This window comes from Dermacentor albipictus, chromosome 3 (assembly GCF_038994185.2).
Source record: "Dermacentor albipictus isolate Rhodes 1998 colony chromosome 3, USDA_Dalb.pri_finalv2, whole genome shotgun sequence".
NCBI lineage: Eukaryota > Metazoa > Arthropoda > Arachnida > Ixodida > Ixodidae > Dermacentor > Dermacentor albipictus.
The window spans coordinates 152499708-152516770 of NC_091823.1; the positions used below are offsets into that span (position 1 = coordinate 152499708).

The 17063-nt window shown below is 45.5% G+C and overlaps 1 protein-coding gene across 1 annotated transcript in view; it reads right to left on the minus strand.

Annotated features, from left to right (window-relative positions):
- The window catches only part of LOC139056988 (uncharacterized), a 28679-nt gene extending 16943 nt beyond the window's left edge, over positions 1-11736 (minus strand). Inside the window, exons 1-3 of the mRNA XM_070534773.1 lie at positions 11408-11736; positions 10000-10086; positions 3662-3875 (exon numbers count right to left, since the gene is read on the minus strand). Coding sequence (XP_070390874.1) covers positions 3662-3875; positions 10000-10041 — 256 coding nt within the window. The 5' untranslated portion in view covers positions 10042-10086; positions 11408-11736. The remainder of the gene's footprint in view (positions 1-3661; positions 3876-9999; positions 10087-11407) is intronic.
- Positions 11737-17063: the final 5327 nt, after the last annotated feature.

A 17063-nucleotide genomic window follows, 5' to 3' on the forward strand; every position in this document is an offset into this window, starting at 1 on the left:
ATGTAAAATCAAGACAGCGGCTGACAGATGGAAGAGCACACTGGTATGAAGGTTATAAACACGGATGATGTGCCTCAGAAAGGCTTGCCAACGTTTCGATAGGAGCTATCTTCGTGAAAAGTGGCCTGGTCAGCCTTGGCATGTTAGTTTTAAAGGACTAGTAGGGTGACGTCACGTGCAGTTGTTGTCAGTGGCAGCTGGTTGTAAAGGGAGAGACTTTAAAGAGAATGAGCGCTATCGTCTGACGTCTGTAAGCATGGTTCCTAAGACGAGGGCACAAGACCGTGAGAATAGGAAGGCGGCGAGAAAAGAAACGAAAGAAAAGGAGAAAAAAAGAGATGCCAAGAGGCAAAAAAAGAAAGACAAGAAAAAGAAGGGCATGGGAGCGTGTTAAGGAAGTGAGGGGTTGGGGAGCATTCAGGAGTGTCATTGGCGGAATGTTTCTGCAGTTTTAGAAGAACAGGTCAGGCGGTCAGTGCGCGAGTAACGAAAAAGACCCCAAAAGACATCAGTTGAAAGAATGACTTGAGTAGCGTAGCAGCAACGCGTCGGGTAATGTTGAAGAAAATAAGATGGTGACAAGGAGTCTGGGATGCAATGCATGTGGCAGCTGGCAGGCAGAGGCATGGTGTTTTAGGGATGTCAGCCTCAGTAGCTCAACGCAGGTGTCGTCACAGTGGTATATAGAGCTGGTGATACCCTGTGTGAATGATGCGCAGAAAAATCTATCCTGGCATCTGGGATTTTGGATTGTGCTGGTGAGGGTGTTAAAAAATATGATAGAAAACAGACAAAATGGGGGAACTGAAAGTGGAATAACAAATAGGAGGGTTACATGAGCAAAAGCAGGCGGAGGCAGGTGTACATGGGAAAAGGGGTCATACAGTTGATATAAACATTAAAACATGAAATAATATATTAAATTGAGTAGTAAGCAGGTAAAAATTAGAAACGGTGGAATAGGTGAGGTTAAGAATTAAGTTTAGCTGGTGGCACAATGTGTTTTGTGCCTTGGTTGATGACATGAGACGTTCCGATTTAGGTTACAGCTTTAAAGTTTTTAAAGATTCTAAGTTGCTATGTGTTAAGTTGATTTCCATTGGATGTAGGCATTTAAACTTGTGTATGAGGTATGATTCCATATATTTCCTCTAGCGAGGTGAGCGGAAATTTGTAGCCATAGAGCCTTGCTTTGTCACATATGACATGTTCATTGAAGAGGCTGGCTACTGCTTTAGGTAAATTGTTTTGTATCTGCGCGATGACCGTTCAGTCTTTTATGAATTTTTTGTCCTGTCTCACCTATGTATTATTTGCTACAAGTGGCACATTCTAGACAGTAGACTACATTGCTTTATGTGCAGATGAAACTCGAAGTTACCTTGTTTGAGTAATTTGATGCTGTACTTATTACAGTAGTAGTAGACTAAATATGTTTGCATGTAGAGCACCCGGGTGGCCACAGGGACTGGTTCCTAACTTCGTTGTTGTTTTTAGTTTGGCACGTACAAGAATATCCTTAATATTATAGCATTGCATCTCAAGACTACTCTGGGCAGGGCGGGAAAAATCTTGTTTCTGGCTGCTGGTGAGAATTGGGTAGTATTTATTGAGGATGTTGTTCATGTTTGGGAGTGTGTTTGAGAATTTAGTAGTAAGAAGAGGCGCTGTTCTTGTGATCCTAGGGTGGGGCTTGAGCACCTCGGCTCAGTCAAGTTTGGTTGCATCGGTGCAGGCTTTCTGAAGGGCACTCTTTGGGTGGTTCCCGTTTGATAGGGTTTCTTTAAGGTGATCAAGTCTATCTATGTAGTCTTGGTTTTCAACACACATGTGACGTAGCCATGTGCTTGGCCTTTAAAGATGCCTTCTTTGCAATGTGGCTTGATGGTGGCTTGTATATTCCAGGTACTGTTGTTTGTCAAAAGGTTTCCATACAGCATTGTCATTAGTGTCCCAGTATCAATGTATATTGTTGTGTCCAGAAAGTTTATGCGCTCCATTGAAGATTTTGATGTGAATTTTATTGTTGGGTAAAAAGAATTTAGAAATCCTACATATTTATCGAGGCTGTCTTGACCGTGTCACCATATTATGAATATGTCGTGTATGTATCGTAGGTATGTGTGGGGCCTGTCATTGCAGCGCAATAGGAAGTCTGTAGAATCCCCATAAATATGTTCGCATAAATATGTTTTCCCATGTACATCTGCTTCCGCCCGCTTTTGCTCATGCCACCTTCTTATTTGTTATTCCAGTTTCAGTTCACCCCCATATTTGTCTGTTCTTTATTATATTTTTCGAAACACCCTCACCAACATATTCCAAAGTCCCAGGCGCCAGGATACCTTCTTCGGTGCCTCAGCCACACAGGGTATTGCCACTTCTGCATACCGCTGTGACGGCACCTCGTTGAGCTACTGGGACTAACGTCCCTAAAAGACCATGCCGCTGCCTTCCAGCTACCCTATGCACTGCATTCCGGACCCCTTGCTGCCATCTTAACTCCTTCTAAATTATCCGACGCATTGCTGCTATGCTGCTCAAGTCATTCTTTCAACTAATGTCTTTTCGGGTTGTTTTTGTTACTCGAGGACTGACCGCCTCACCGGCTCCTTTAAAGCCACAAGAACATGCTGCCAAAGACACCCCTGAATGCTCCCTAACCTCTTGCTTCCCCAACACCTTCCTTTGCCCTTCTTTTTCTTTTCTTTTCTTTCTTTCCCTCTTGGTGTCTCTTTTTTTCTCCTTCTCTCCCAACCTTCCCACTCCCACTATTGTTCCTACGTCTTAGGAATCATGCTTACAGACATCAGGTGACCACGCTCATTCTCCTTCAAGTCTCTCCCTTTACAACCAGCCACTCCCGACAACTGCATGTGACGTCACTCTACTAACACTTTAAAACTAACATGCCGAGGATGACGAGGCAGAGTTTGAGAAGATAGGTCTTCCTAACGAAACGTCTGCCACCCTTTCTGAGGCACTTTATCCCTGTTTATAACTTTTACATCCCAATAATCAGAATAGTGTTCTGAAATTGCATGGCCGTGAACGCTGCAGATTGTAAAGCAGCACATCAGGTGACCACAGTCAACACTTTGGAAGGCAGTGGTTTAAAAAGCTGCTTTTAGACCATAAAATTTGCCAAGCTGTGTCGGAACCCAATTTTCTTGAGAAGCATTATTTCAGAAAAGTGAAATGAAAGCTGCAGCGTGAAAAGCTACAATAACGCATGCCAAGTCTACATTAGAAATTTCAAAGAAAATGAGGTGCTTAAATGTTCACTTCTGTTAAGACAATGAGCAGCAGGTGAATGCAAGTTATCAAGGTCCTGTCAAAATTAACCGCTCGTGTAGCCACCCGACTTTCGTGATTGTTTTTAATTGAAACTGATTATGGGGGAAACATTGTGGGCGGTTTTCGCCGGAAACCCATATCCCGAAATTATCTTGTGCTGCTTTTCATACCCACAAAGACATTTAAATTGTGTGTCGAGACACAGTGCATATACAGCAGAAGAAAAAGATATAATATATAGGCACTTGCCTCATTCTTGCTTTGGCATTTCTTGTCGCTCTGTATACATCAGGTAATGTTAACTCATTCAGATAACTTGTAGATATGCAGTTATGTCTCTTAAATGAGGTGACTGTTGACTTACTCTTCAAAGCAGCCACTTTCTCCGGTGTTGCCGGAAGGTTCCCAGATGCGCGGCACATTCTCCGGCAGGCCTGTCCAGTCAGGCTGCTTTCACCTGCTTGCACTCGTGTCCACAGGTGCCATGCCACCTCTAATGGGCACTTTTCGTCGGAAGCAGACTTGAATATGTAATGCCACTCGTTGAGTGGCATCACAAATCCCACACCAATCTGTACCTGCATTAGATATGAAGTGTGTTTTTTCCTGAGCAGTATTCTTAACACTAAAACGCACTTGTATAAAACAATATGATATATGTTAATTGGGTCCGTCAATTTCTGATGCAACTCTATAATTTCCAATTTCTGCCCCTCGAACAAGTTTTAAAAAAACTGGGGTTAAACCCAACATCACCAAGAAATTCATTTTTGTATAAAGAATTAAACTAATAAAATTTTCCTATTTTAAGGGCAGCAAACACTCATATTTCGTACAGTCTAACCTTGCAATAATGAAATTAACAGAGAAAGCGAAACAATTGATTCAAATAGGCGCACCGCCATGCAGAGAACAGTGCAAGAACGAGTGACGTCAAGGCCTCCAAGATTGCAGCGTCACACGGATTACAGTGCAGCACATGTTACCTAGAGACCTACGCGCGCCAGTCTCCAAAACCCACCACCATCACACACTACATGGCCTTGTTCTAAAGAACACTGGAGACATGCCTTGAAAGTATGATTACCCTTGCATGGTTGTAAACAAGTGAATTGCCTTGTGGGCTCCGAAAACCACTCGCACCATTCAATCATCTCAGCAGTTATATTTTCGTCATGACTAAACTGCAGCGATGAATGCGCCAAGTCCCGTCACAACTTCAAACTTCAAAACTCGGTGTGCACGCTCCTTTTACTGAGACCAGGTTTGAAATGTTTGTTGTAACAGTACAGCGCTAATACAGCTGCAGCGGAATTCTCTTTAGGGACAATTGCACCTTCTACATCTTTTTGTAGGTTTTTGCGTATTGTGTGCGTTGCTGTTTTTTGTCATTAAGCCCTTCAGTTGATGTCTAGCGCCTGTTCAGACTGTGTCTCTTTGAGTGTGTGTGTGCCCTTGCACTTGTCATGATGTCCAAGTTCAGCTACCACCAACTAGAACTAACTTTTGCATTAGTCAGAAATACATATTAGCACGCTTTATAAAAAGCCAAAGGATTAGCACTATGCTGACCGGAAAAGAGAAATGGTAAGAATATTCCGGCTGAAAGCAACATTTCATGTTTATCAACACTGACGGGCAAGTAATTAAGAAAGTTGGTGTACGTTAATGTTTACCTTTTGAGTGATACAAGGGACAGAAAAAGACATCAAGACACAAAAGCTACAATTCAACATTAGTTTTGATGTAAAGATAATGATAATATTTATACTGCGTGTGCCCTTGCACTGCACAAGCGATCTTTTAAGACAAAGGGCACAAGTTGCAATACAAATGTACAAAATCATGATAAATAGTACTTGCATAAAAATAAAACAAATAAGCACGGAGTGATCACTATTCCGTGTCATTTAAAGAGTACTCCTCTTTGTAATGCAATCATAATGAGCACTGGCTGACAGATGTCCTTCTTTTTTAAATGGTATGCTTCAGTGATATTGTTGATCAATCGGTTGCCTTAAGTAAACAAAAGAGATGAACAATCTAAATATGGTGTACACCACCAGTTGTGTCAATGCATTGTCAAATGGGACGAGCATGCTTGTCCCTTGAGTGAATTATGGTGCTCTCCTGGGCACATGCTTATACACCGGCCAGTCTGCCCCATGTACATGACCGTCCAATCTTAGTATGACGATGGTGCAGAGTGGCCGAACTCCGCGGATTGCCAGCGCGCATGGCATGGCTGTGCAACGGAGCTAAGCGGCGCAGGTGCACAGGGGCTTAGAGGTGGGACTTCAGGTCGTGTGTCATTCGCTAAAGCATGGGGTGCTCCCGTACTTTAGCAGATGACACGAAGCTCCACATCCCCCTGCGCCATGCATGCTGGCACTCCGCGGGGCGTGGTCCCGCTGAGTCGTGTTCAGGCCAAGAGTTGACGACCCTGTACATTTGACCAAACATACACATGAACAGAGGCATAGACTACACTAATAATGACGGACGCAAGACATATTTAGTGGTAATTTATACAAATCTCCCTTGCCTGGATGCCTTTCTCAACGCGCTTGTGGAATGCTGTGCACACATATTTCGAGCGAAAAATTAAAGTAGGCAGGTATGCAGCGCAGTCCACAAGTGAACTGAGAAAAGCGAGCAGGCAAGCGAGGTACGCTTGGTTAAACATACCACGAAATATGTCTAGTGCGTGTTAGGGGCAGTGTACTGCATTCCAATGTTAGGAAGCTGACAGGCCAGGAACTAAATATGTACCAAAGAAATCACCACATTTTACTGAGAAGACCGGCATGCTCATCTGACTTGGCCGTGCATTGCCGCGATAAGGCTTTAGGCCAGATTAAATTAGTTTTGTCTGTTTCCGCCCACGGTGGAAAATTGACAAGAGAAATCAGAGAGGCATAACACAAGACGTGTGAGCAAGCCCCCATTATGAATGCATGAAAAAAGGCGTCCTTTCTAGATGACAAGGGTAGAAATTAGTCTGACTATTGACCTTTTTTACGCAAATACTGTTTATTGTGATTTTTTGCCTTTGTATTACAACTCACATTTTCCTTCTGAAGGAACTTGTGCCCAAAATAAGCACACATTCAGTGTTATTTTTATTCCTTCTATCAAAATATTCAGTCATCACTGGTCATGTTGTATGGTCTCCATTCCTTCACTGCGTAAATTTCGTGCTCAAGAGTTATATGAACTCACTGGCAAACTCAAAACGACACTACAAATTTCACCTAAAGGATACGGCTGGTTCTCAGAAAATGCACAAATACGGCGACAGGTGTCTGTTGGCACACTGTAGCAACAATGGGTGGAAGCTACCTTTGACATTGCTGCAATACATCAGTTGTCACATGGCTACAACCCTTAAGAAACAAGAGAAATGTAAGTGCACAGCAAAAACAAGCAGGTTGATCAACCACAAGTTTGACTTCAGCAGCCAGAACATAGGCAGTTTCATGTAGCTAAAGCATTAGCTAATATGTGGAAAATACATGCACAAGCACCCTTAGCTTCAGATACCTCATACCAACATAAAACCATGAGTTGCAGTGCATATGATGCTTGTTCTTGACACTAGTATTTTGTGAAAAATACTTTTTGGATTACGTACAATGCTTTCAATTCATTTGCCCAGTAATCAAAGGCTTTTGACAGCATTACACTTTGTACTTGCCAGTTGAAAATATTCTCACCTGAACAGCACCAAGCAGAATAAATAGAAAACTGCCCACTGTGCTAACCAAATATGTGGAGAGACCCAAAGTAATAGAATTATTTCTGGACAGCTGTAGACTTAGAGCTTCTTGGCTGATAATCACTATTAAAATTACGCCACTACCAAGCAGATGTTCTGTGTGGTGCTGTTGAAATCAAGTTCACTTGATGAGCAACATAACAATAACCAGCAAATGCTTTAGCAATAGCGAGCAGGCAACCTTGCATGTGCAAAACTGCACGCTTATTTAATGATAGTGCATCAATAGACTGAACTATGTACCAACTATGTGGTCTATGCAGTATAGACAAAGTCCAAAACGATGCAACTGGACACAGACTCTGTCACAATGCCTACTTACATGAATGGGTATAGCTTAAGAAGAATATAAAAAAATGTAAAGAAAGAAAGCAAGCTTACTAGAAAACTCCTCACTGCTGTAGTACTTACAGCACAGTGAATACTGGCCTTCATGTACCATTTAAAGAAATTCAAGCTCGTGTACATTGTTCTGGGAACTTGACAAATAATTGTGAAATAAATGGAGAAGGTTGGGCTAGTTGGCGTTGACACAGCTTCTGTGACATAGTTACTAGCACAAACAAGGCGTACGGAATAAAGGTCGGACTAGCCAAAGCGGTAGACTTCAACTGACAAGCTTTATTCAGAAGAAACATGCAGACAGGCCACCGCATGCTCAGTTTATGTGGAGACAGATGCATAAACGAATGTGCCACATAGGGCATAAGAAAATGCACATAGAAGCTGATAAACATCCACAAGAAGCCATTACAAAGCATTCACCAGATGTTTCTGAAGACACAACACTTATTTATCAGCTGGTACCAGTGATGGAGTGGATATGCATTCATCAGCAGCTTTCGAAATGCAAAACACCTCAAACATTTCCCTATATAACTGCCTGGCAAACAGACTGAGCACTTGTGTGTTATGCAAACATGGGGAGCATTTATTGGTACTTTAACAGTGATCAGCCAAGTAGCCAGCGCCTGTGGGAGCATTTACAGCGTTCCGGTACTCCCCAAGCCACCTGTTTGTTCAATATACCACTTTCCACAGGGAAGTGCAATGTAGTATACCACCACTACATTTCAGTTAACGAAGCCGGTGACATGCTCCTTAGTGCATGTACCTTGACACCCAGCAATGTTTACCAACTTGCATATTCCTTTGAGGGTTAGCGGTGCTGAATAAATGCCTACACCAAACTTGTTTGCCACCTTTCTTCTAGGCGGTGGGACACCCTGTGTATCTAAGGCAGAGCTGCACGGCTACCACTGGGACATGCGTTACTGCACGTCCAGTGGGCGATGTGGTAGTGCCAATGACTTTCTTGTTGTGCTGGCTTTGCTGTTAAAAACATTGTGGGTGTTTTCGAACAGGGTTCAGTAGGACTCAAGTTCACACATGAGTTGCCAGAAGATGATCGCCTGCAACCATTCGATGTTCGTATAATTTTAAATAATACTTTCCTTTATTATATATACTCTCTTAGGCAAAAGAAGCCCTTGCTCGACTACCGTTTGGCATACTCCATGTTAAAGGATGCTTAGCTCCTAGCTGCCGGAGAGCTGTTTTGGTTAAATCTTGTACACCAGGTTTCCTGCAGCGCTCAGCAACAAGCGAGCCATTTATGTAGGGCCGGGTATCTCGATAACACCTTGGTGTCAATTACTGGGAGCCTCATTAAAGAGGTAAAAACAGATCTGGCAGCTGCTCGGTGCAATAACGCACGTGCCAGTGGGCGCCCTGTGACTGTGCCATCTGTACATGGGGTGTCCCACCACCTAAACAATGTGGCAAACCAGTGCAGTGTAGGTGCTTTCTTCAGCGCCACTAGAGCTCGCAAGAATGTGCATGTTGGTAAGCAACGCCGGGAGTCAGGGTACATTCACTAAGGAGCATGTCACCCACTTTTTTTAACTGCAATGTGGGGGTGGTATACAAGATTTCACTTCCCTGTAGAAAGTGCTGTATTGGACATAAGGGCAGGTTCTTGAATGAGAGACTTAGTGAGCACAGGAACGCTGTAAACGCTCTAGCAGGCACTGCCCATTTGGCTGACCACTGCCGAAGGTGTGCTCGTAAATGCTACCTGTGTTTTCAAAACAAGCAAGTGCTCGGAAGGTTTGGCAGGCAGTTAGATAAGGAAATATTCGGTGTTTGGCATTTCAAAGGCTGCTGATGAATGTGTAAGTACTCGTTCACTGGAACTCACTGATAAAGGAGTGTTTGTTGTACCTTGAGAAGAACCTGCTGAATGCTTTGTAATGGCTTGTTGTGGGCAGTATTGGCTTTGGTGCGCATTTGGTTTCCTCCCATGTGGCACATTTATTTATGCATCTGTCTGCAGATATTTTTTAGCAAAGGTGGGACCTCATTGCGTGTTTTCTGAATAAAGCTTGTAAGTTGAAGTCTAGTGCACTGTCCTGTCCAACTTTTTTCAATTAGACTTGTTCCTGCAAGTAACCCTCACAATTATTGTAATACCAATGTTAAACAATGTAAGCATGCTGCATGCTTAGACCTGTGACATATTTGGCCCCTTACACTTTTAATCCTTACGTGTGCAGAAACTGCACAAGCGTGTAGCCCAAACGAAAAAAAAGTGGATACAAAAGGTATAACACAGGAAAGTTTCAAATCAATAAAACAATATAACAAGAGGTAGATATAATGTGTACTAAGCAAAATAAAGTGTAACGCGCCGCTAAGTGATTGATGCAAGAAAAAATAAACCTCAAGACATGTTAGGTCTAGTTTTAAAGTGAGCGAGGTAATGAATACATAATGTCTACAAACACAAATAAGCAGCAAGTTGAATAAAGTTGAGCAGATATTTAGCCTATTTAGTAAGCACTGCTATGAGTAATATGTCCATAAACTTATTGACGAATGATACCGAGACCCTACTTTTGCAAACACATACACTTCAGTCATACCTGACCAGACCATACGATTACACACAGTGCTGTTGCAGCCATAGCTCCTCCCTGACGTGGACACTGTTGCTGGTCACGGCCTTGCCACTGCAAGATAGGTTCTCTGTTAACCTATAGCAGTGGCACTTTAAAGAACTCATTGTGAGCACATGCAAGGAGCACAGAAAAAGTCACAAAGCAATGTTTGCACCCCTGCAGGGTGAGAACAGAGCACAAGGTCAAAGTTACTGATGAATATTGTGATAATAGGAACATCTTCATGACAATAAAATTTTTAGGACCTACAGCTACAGTACATTACATACAAATGTTTGTTTACGTAACAATTCATTTTTTTCTATCAGTTAAGCAACTTTCCCTTGTCATCTCTATTTATGTCAAAGTTATGTCAAAACACCTTGTATCAAAACGTAAGCTGTAGTAGTAGCGAGCCGTAATTGCTTAAATTTTTTGGGCCGAACCCTATGAGGGAGATTTTGTGCGCGACTGCGACGCGTGACGGCTTTGAGCGACAAAACGGGCGGTCGCGCGAACATATCGCTCGTTCTTTGTCGCCTGGTTCTGGAAATCTAGAATTCGTCGCTCGTCGCCCAGAAGTGCTATGAGCGCACCGAAAATAGCACGAATCCGGAACTGGATGCAAATCAGTCGAGTACTAACGCTTGTTGCACGGAACAAGCAAACGACTACTTTGATACGTGCAAAGTTAAGAACCTACTGCAAGACTTTAAAGAAATGTTTTACGCTGCTCCTTTGAGTAAGACACAGCAAACTAAATTAATAAAGCACACCTTTGGCGCGTATTTGCTGCCCTCATACCGGCAACACCGGGGAGAGGGCTCTCAATGTCGTCGCTCGCATAGGGTACGACTTGTACGGAACGAGCTAGCGCGACAGCCATCTACATCGCGTCTCTGTCGCGCGCAAGACCGCTCGCATGGGGTACGATTTGTAGGGAACGAGCGATCGCTACAGCCATTCACATCGCGTCGCTGTCACGCGCAAGATCACTTACATGGTGTTTATACGTCTTCCCAATAACTGCTCGCAAACCGACAACCACGTAAACAGACATTATTTACAACCTCGAAGCATAAGTAAGAGAGGAAATGTCATTGCAGTAAGAATAGGTAAAGAGGCAGATGAGTCTTTATTATCCAACTTCAGCAGAAAAGTGGCAGCTCGCGCAAATGAGGACTGTTGCCGAACCTAATCCCTCTCACCGGAAGGAAGCGCTCACCAAGACTTTCAATTTAGCATGAAGCCAATAAACTTGCGCAAGCAAATTATGTCAACCAACGCTCAGCAAGCATCGGCACAGACGATGTCGTCGTGGGTGTTCGATTTCTTACGCTCGCAAGGCACTCTCGGCACACACGAGACGCAAGCACAGCATGCGTGTACTCACCTTTTAAATGATACGATGCGGTCGAAAAGCGCCATTCAAGTTGCCGGAGCTGCAAAGTTATTCCCGCATACATGCAGTTGGGTAGTGGACGACCTGCGGAACGCTAATAATGCGCATCATTTCTTTGCGGCGTCCACCGAACTCTCCACAACCACCACGGACAAAGGGAACGCACTTCATGGCATGAAAATCGTTGGTCGACGTTTGCCTCGCGCACCACGCATACCGCGAGTTTGCAGCGAGACACAAGCTATCTTCTGGCACTTTTGTGCACGCGAACTAAGTCACAACACATTACAGCAAACGCAAAAACACGATCAAACAAACACATCGTAGCAACTCGTTCGACCGACAGCACATGTGAACAAAGGAACAAGATTGGTGGATGGATACTATGAGCAACCACGTTGAAACGGGGTGGTGGGTGGCGCTACCTGTGAAATTGGGAGTTTGGTTGGCCTCCGCGATTACTAAAATAATAACCAGCACACACTCGCTTTGTGCCTTGTTGCGCCCAACTGCATATAGATGTTGCAATACATAAACAACCATCACACAGTTTATATTATCCGCTATACTTAAGCGCAGAAAGAAATTCTATGACGCATTTTCGATTTCCAGGAGCTTCCGCCGCATGCGGGCAGTAAAAAGATGGCCTTCGAGATTTGCATATGCCATTCTTAGGAAGCCTTCTCTGGGCTGTAATTTGAAGAAATATCTATATAAATGTTTAGTAAAAAAGAAAAAAAAAGTTGTGGAAAGCGAGGGGGTGGAGCCCCTAGCTTAGAACTCCACTGGCTTGTGTGGTCCGCCGTGCCTGGTCGAGGCTGGCGAGCCAAGTCTCCCATTGCTCCCTTCCGGAAAGTTTGCCGCCTACTTTCAGCTGTTTTGAAGCCCATCCAGGCCCACCCACGAAGCCTTGCGCTACTGCCCGTGCATTGACCCGTGCTACCTGCGCCGTCACTTCGTTTTAGACGACTTGTTGCTTTCGTCACCCTCTACTGTAGCATTAGAAATTGTTGACATGATCTCGGAGGTACACGTCAGGTACGCGATGTTTCCGTGCGCGTTGTAAATTATTCAGTCAGAAAGCATCAAATCTAGGAGTATTACTCGCTCGTGTGGCGCGGGTTACACCCGTGTCATCCGCATTGCTTTCGTGTTGGTGTGGTGAATGTAGTGCGTATTGCGCTCCTGTCGTCCATGCCTTCTGTATTTGTCGTGTGGCCCACGAATATTCCTGGAAAAAACCGCATGTCTCTGCCACGTGAATGTGTTCTATGTGGTGGGTGCCAGAAATGTGCGGCGGTGTACAATATGTTCGCAGCCAAGTGCTACCGTGCATTCCAGCGAATAGACGCGGCTGCTTATGCACGGTTTTATTCAGTGTTTCTTCATTAGCTTTGTGATTTACTTGCGTCTGCGAAAGCATCTACAAGGTACCCCAGTTGAAAAAGACAAGAGGAATTCATGTCGCAACTAGATTGGATTGGATTGGCGAAACTTTATTTATGCCTGCAGTTGGGCACTCGCGCGCCCCGACGAGGGCCTACGGCATCCTCGAAGTTGCCGCAACTACAGAAATTTCTGTTGTACGACAGAAGTATTCACCCAGCACATCCATCATTCACCCACCATTCCCACAGTTCACCAAGTATGTACCCACCATCCTCCCAGCAGGCCCAGCATTCACCCACCATTTACACAGGTCACCCAGTAGTCATCCCACCATCCACCCACTACACCCACCATTAACCCAGCCGGCCCACCATTGAGAAAAGTCACCCAGTATGTATCCCACCAGTATGTATTCCACCACTGCAAGCGGGTACGCTGCTGTACTGCGCAGACGGTGGAAGCTTCAAGAAGCTTCGTGTATTGTGTGGGCGGCCACGCTCGGCCTGAAATTAGGACTGATTTCAGTCCCATTATTATGCGTTTGACAATACAATGCACGAAACGTTAGCGACGCGAATGCCCGAAAGGAATTACTTATCCTAAAAGAAAGCCGTAAATATCTCGAAACGCGACTGTTGTTTCTGCGGCTGTGCTTCAATTCGTGGAGCGATGGGATTTCCGAAGAAAAAAAAGAACCAGACCTCTCAGGGCCAGGACCAGACCTGGATCAGACCTCTCAAACCCTGGCAGTCCTGAGGGCTCGCGAGAGGGCCGTTAGGTTTCAACTGGTGATCCCCGAGTAGGCCTAGCATGGTGACGCCGAGTTTCATCGCGACTATGGTGGACCAGATAAAGTTGTGTCAGTTACTCACTCTCCAGTTTCTCACGAATGCTCTGTACCTCTCAATCTAATGAAGATACCTTGAGAAAAATTATACTGAAATTTGCCGCTACGAGGACTATATCATTACTCCGAGTTTCATCTACTTGTCACAATTATAGTTCACACTGAGGTTGTAAATTATACAGATTTCCCGTCTGCTGTCAATATATAGTCTTTTGCGGATACTATCGTTACAGAAAACCCCTGTGAGCCTTGTTTTATCGAAACTATCCGGAAACAAATTAAACGCCTACTAGATGCTTAGACAACTATAACATATTACTCCCAGTTTCATCTACTTTTCTTAATTATGTCATCATCATCATCATCATCATCATCATCATCATCATCATCAGCCTAGTTACGCCCACTGCAGGGCAAAGGCCTCTCCCATACTTCTCCAACTACCCCGGTCATGTACTATTTGTGGCCATGTTGTCCCTCACAGTTAAGCTGTAAATATTATTAAAGTATTATCGGGAGATACTTGCCTTGGCGCGGGCGAATGTCGGCCTGGCTGTCTGGTTCCAGTGTAAATAGCCTGTAAATAGCCTATTTCGTCTGTGTCTTTCTACACATAACATTCTGGTGGAGGTTATCGATCCCCGTCCTCACCACAGAACTCCGAAGTGGTCGGTACATCGAGCTTGTCGCCATGCTTCCTGGTGACCAGACCTCCCCTGTAACAGCTTCGGCTTGTCCCACTCCTCCAATTGTCAGGCTTGCCCAACCTCGCGACCCTGGTGTGTTCTGTGTCCTGGAGGTACATGACGTTGACGACTGGATGAAGCTCTATGAACACGCCAGTGCTCACAACAAGTGGGACCCAACGATTATGTTCGCCAATATCATCTTTTATCTCGGCCGCACCCCACGCGTGAGGCACCAGACGCATGACGACGAGATAACCAGTTGGGACATTTTCAAAGAAGAGCTACGGGTACTGTTCAGCCACCCCCTTGGCTGCAAGGTTGCCGCAAAAAATGCTCTTGCGTCTCGTGTTCGGAGATGTACATAGCCGTAGGTCTGAGACGTCCTCGACAGCTTGGCTCTTTGCCGCAAAGCTGACGGTGCTATGTCTGAAACAGACAAAGTGTCAGATGTTCTAAAAGGCATCGCTGATGACGCTTTCCATTTGCTTGACTTCGGCAACGTCTCGACAATCTACACGAGCAATAAAGAATGCCGTTGCCTTGAACAAGCTAGGAGCCGCCGTATCGCACACCAGATCACGCGGCTACCCAACACTGCTGCTACGTCGACATGTGAAGGTCGACCGCGTCAGACTATCACCTGTGACGACGTAACCCGTATCGTTCGCTGCGAACTGGAGGCCGCCATTTCACCAGCTTTCTCAGCGACGCCTCCTGATCCACCAGCAACCACGATTGCGATGATTGAGCCCGTCATCAGACAGGAATATGAGAACATGGGTCTGAACTACGTGTATTCGACGCCTCAACCCAGCGTTGCCTTGTTCTCTAGCTGCCCTCCTCCACCTCAGCAGTCCTTCTTTGCCACATCTCGCCGCCAACCATGCGAATGGCGTAGCCCTGATGACAGACCGGTCTGCTTCCACTGCTGTCGCATCGGCCACGTCGCTCGTCACTACCACAGCCGATGACCCCAACCTGCTCGGGCATACGCCGCCACTTATTCTCGCACCTTTGGACCTTCTGTTCCCTATGCCACCCGCCATAAACCCACTGCTGCTGATGCCCCTGCTCCGAACCTTCGCTACAACCACTCTCCTTCACCTCGATGCCATCAGTCTCGTTCGCGCCAACCCCGCAGCTTCTCTTCGCCGCCTATCGCCTCGCGGAGCCAGCCGATAAACTAGGCACTGCAGCTTCTGGACGTGAAGATGCGTTGTCGACCCTGCCCTCAAATCCTCTGCTGACCTTGCCTACAAACCAACACCTTCTTGACGTTGACGTTGACGGCTATCCTGTCGCTGCACTCATCGATACAGGCGCAATTCTTACTAGTATGAGTACTGCCTTCCGACGACGACTGGAAAAGCTCCTGCCCAGCGTCGGCACGCGTCGTCCGCGGTGCGGATGGGTGGTACAATGCCTACCATAGGCATGACTACGGCACGTGATAGCATCGCCGGCCGCCACACTCCTTGCCTCTTAACGTGATTGCTCATTGCCTCCACGACCTAATTCTCGCCCTCGACTTTCCCTCCTCGCATTCTGCACTTATTGACTGCTCTTCCAGTACCCTTCGCCTTGATTTGCCGCTTCTGGCAGAATCTTCTGACGCACCCAAGTAACGCTTACGCCCCATGGGCTTTCTCCGCCTGCCGCGAAATTCGATATCCTTTTTTAACTGATGTCTTCCCCCCCAGTTGCTGATGGCGAGTACATCGCCATTCCTGTGCCCGACATTCCACAACATTACGACGTAACCTTATCTCACACTATACTTACTATTACTGCGAACTGCCTTCGCATACCTATAACTTTGGATTGGCAAAGCGAATTCTACCGCAAAGTATTTGCTTTGCCAACATTGATTGTCTGGGCGACCATTATGTGGCATCGTTACCAACCGATGGTTCTTCCGAGCTTCCCAGGCCCTTCGCCCCAGCTTCGGGTGCCGATCCCAACATAAAGAAAATGGTTGCGATGGACTTGTCCTCTGCACAGGCGGAAGACATATACTAAGTATTATCGTCCCACCGAGACATTTTGGTCTTCGCCGACCGCCCTTTAGGCTGGATGCTCGCTGTCAAGCACCGGAATCTTACTGACGCCCATTCACCGAAGATCATATCCAGTTTCTGCACGTTAACGCCGAGTAATTCAAAGTGAAATGAGCAGAATGCTAGATAAAAACATCATTGAGCCCTCTTCTAGTCCCTGGCCGTCACCTGTGTTGTTGCTTAAGAAGAAGGACTTCTGTGTGGACTATCTTCATCTCAACAACATTACTAAGAAGGATGCCTACCCGCTCCCACGTATAGACGATGCCCTTGACTGCCTCAATGGTTCCAGCTGTTTCTCTTCAGTTGATCTTTGTTCTGCATACTGGCAGATTGCTGTTGACGAGATGGAGAGAGAAAAAACCGCGTTCATCACCCCTGATGGCCCATACCAAATTAATGTAATGCCGTTTAGAATATGAAACGCCCCTGTCACCTTTCAGCGTATGATGTAATCATTGCTCTAAGGTTTCAAATGGTCCACATGCCTCTGCTACTCCCACGACGTCATCGTCTTCTCGCTAACGTTGGACACTCACCTTGAGCGTGTAACAGTTATGCTTGATGTATTTCGAAAGGCGATAGCTGCAAGTTACCTCGTCTTCTGGGCCATCTCGTTGACGCTTCTGAAGTGCAGCCCGATCGCGACAAAACTGGCGCTCTCC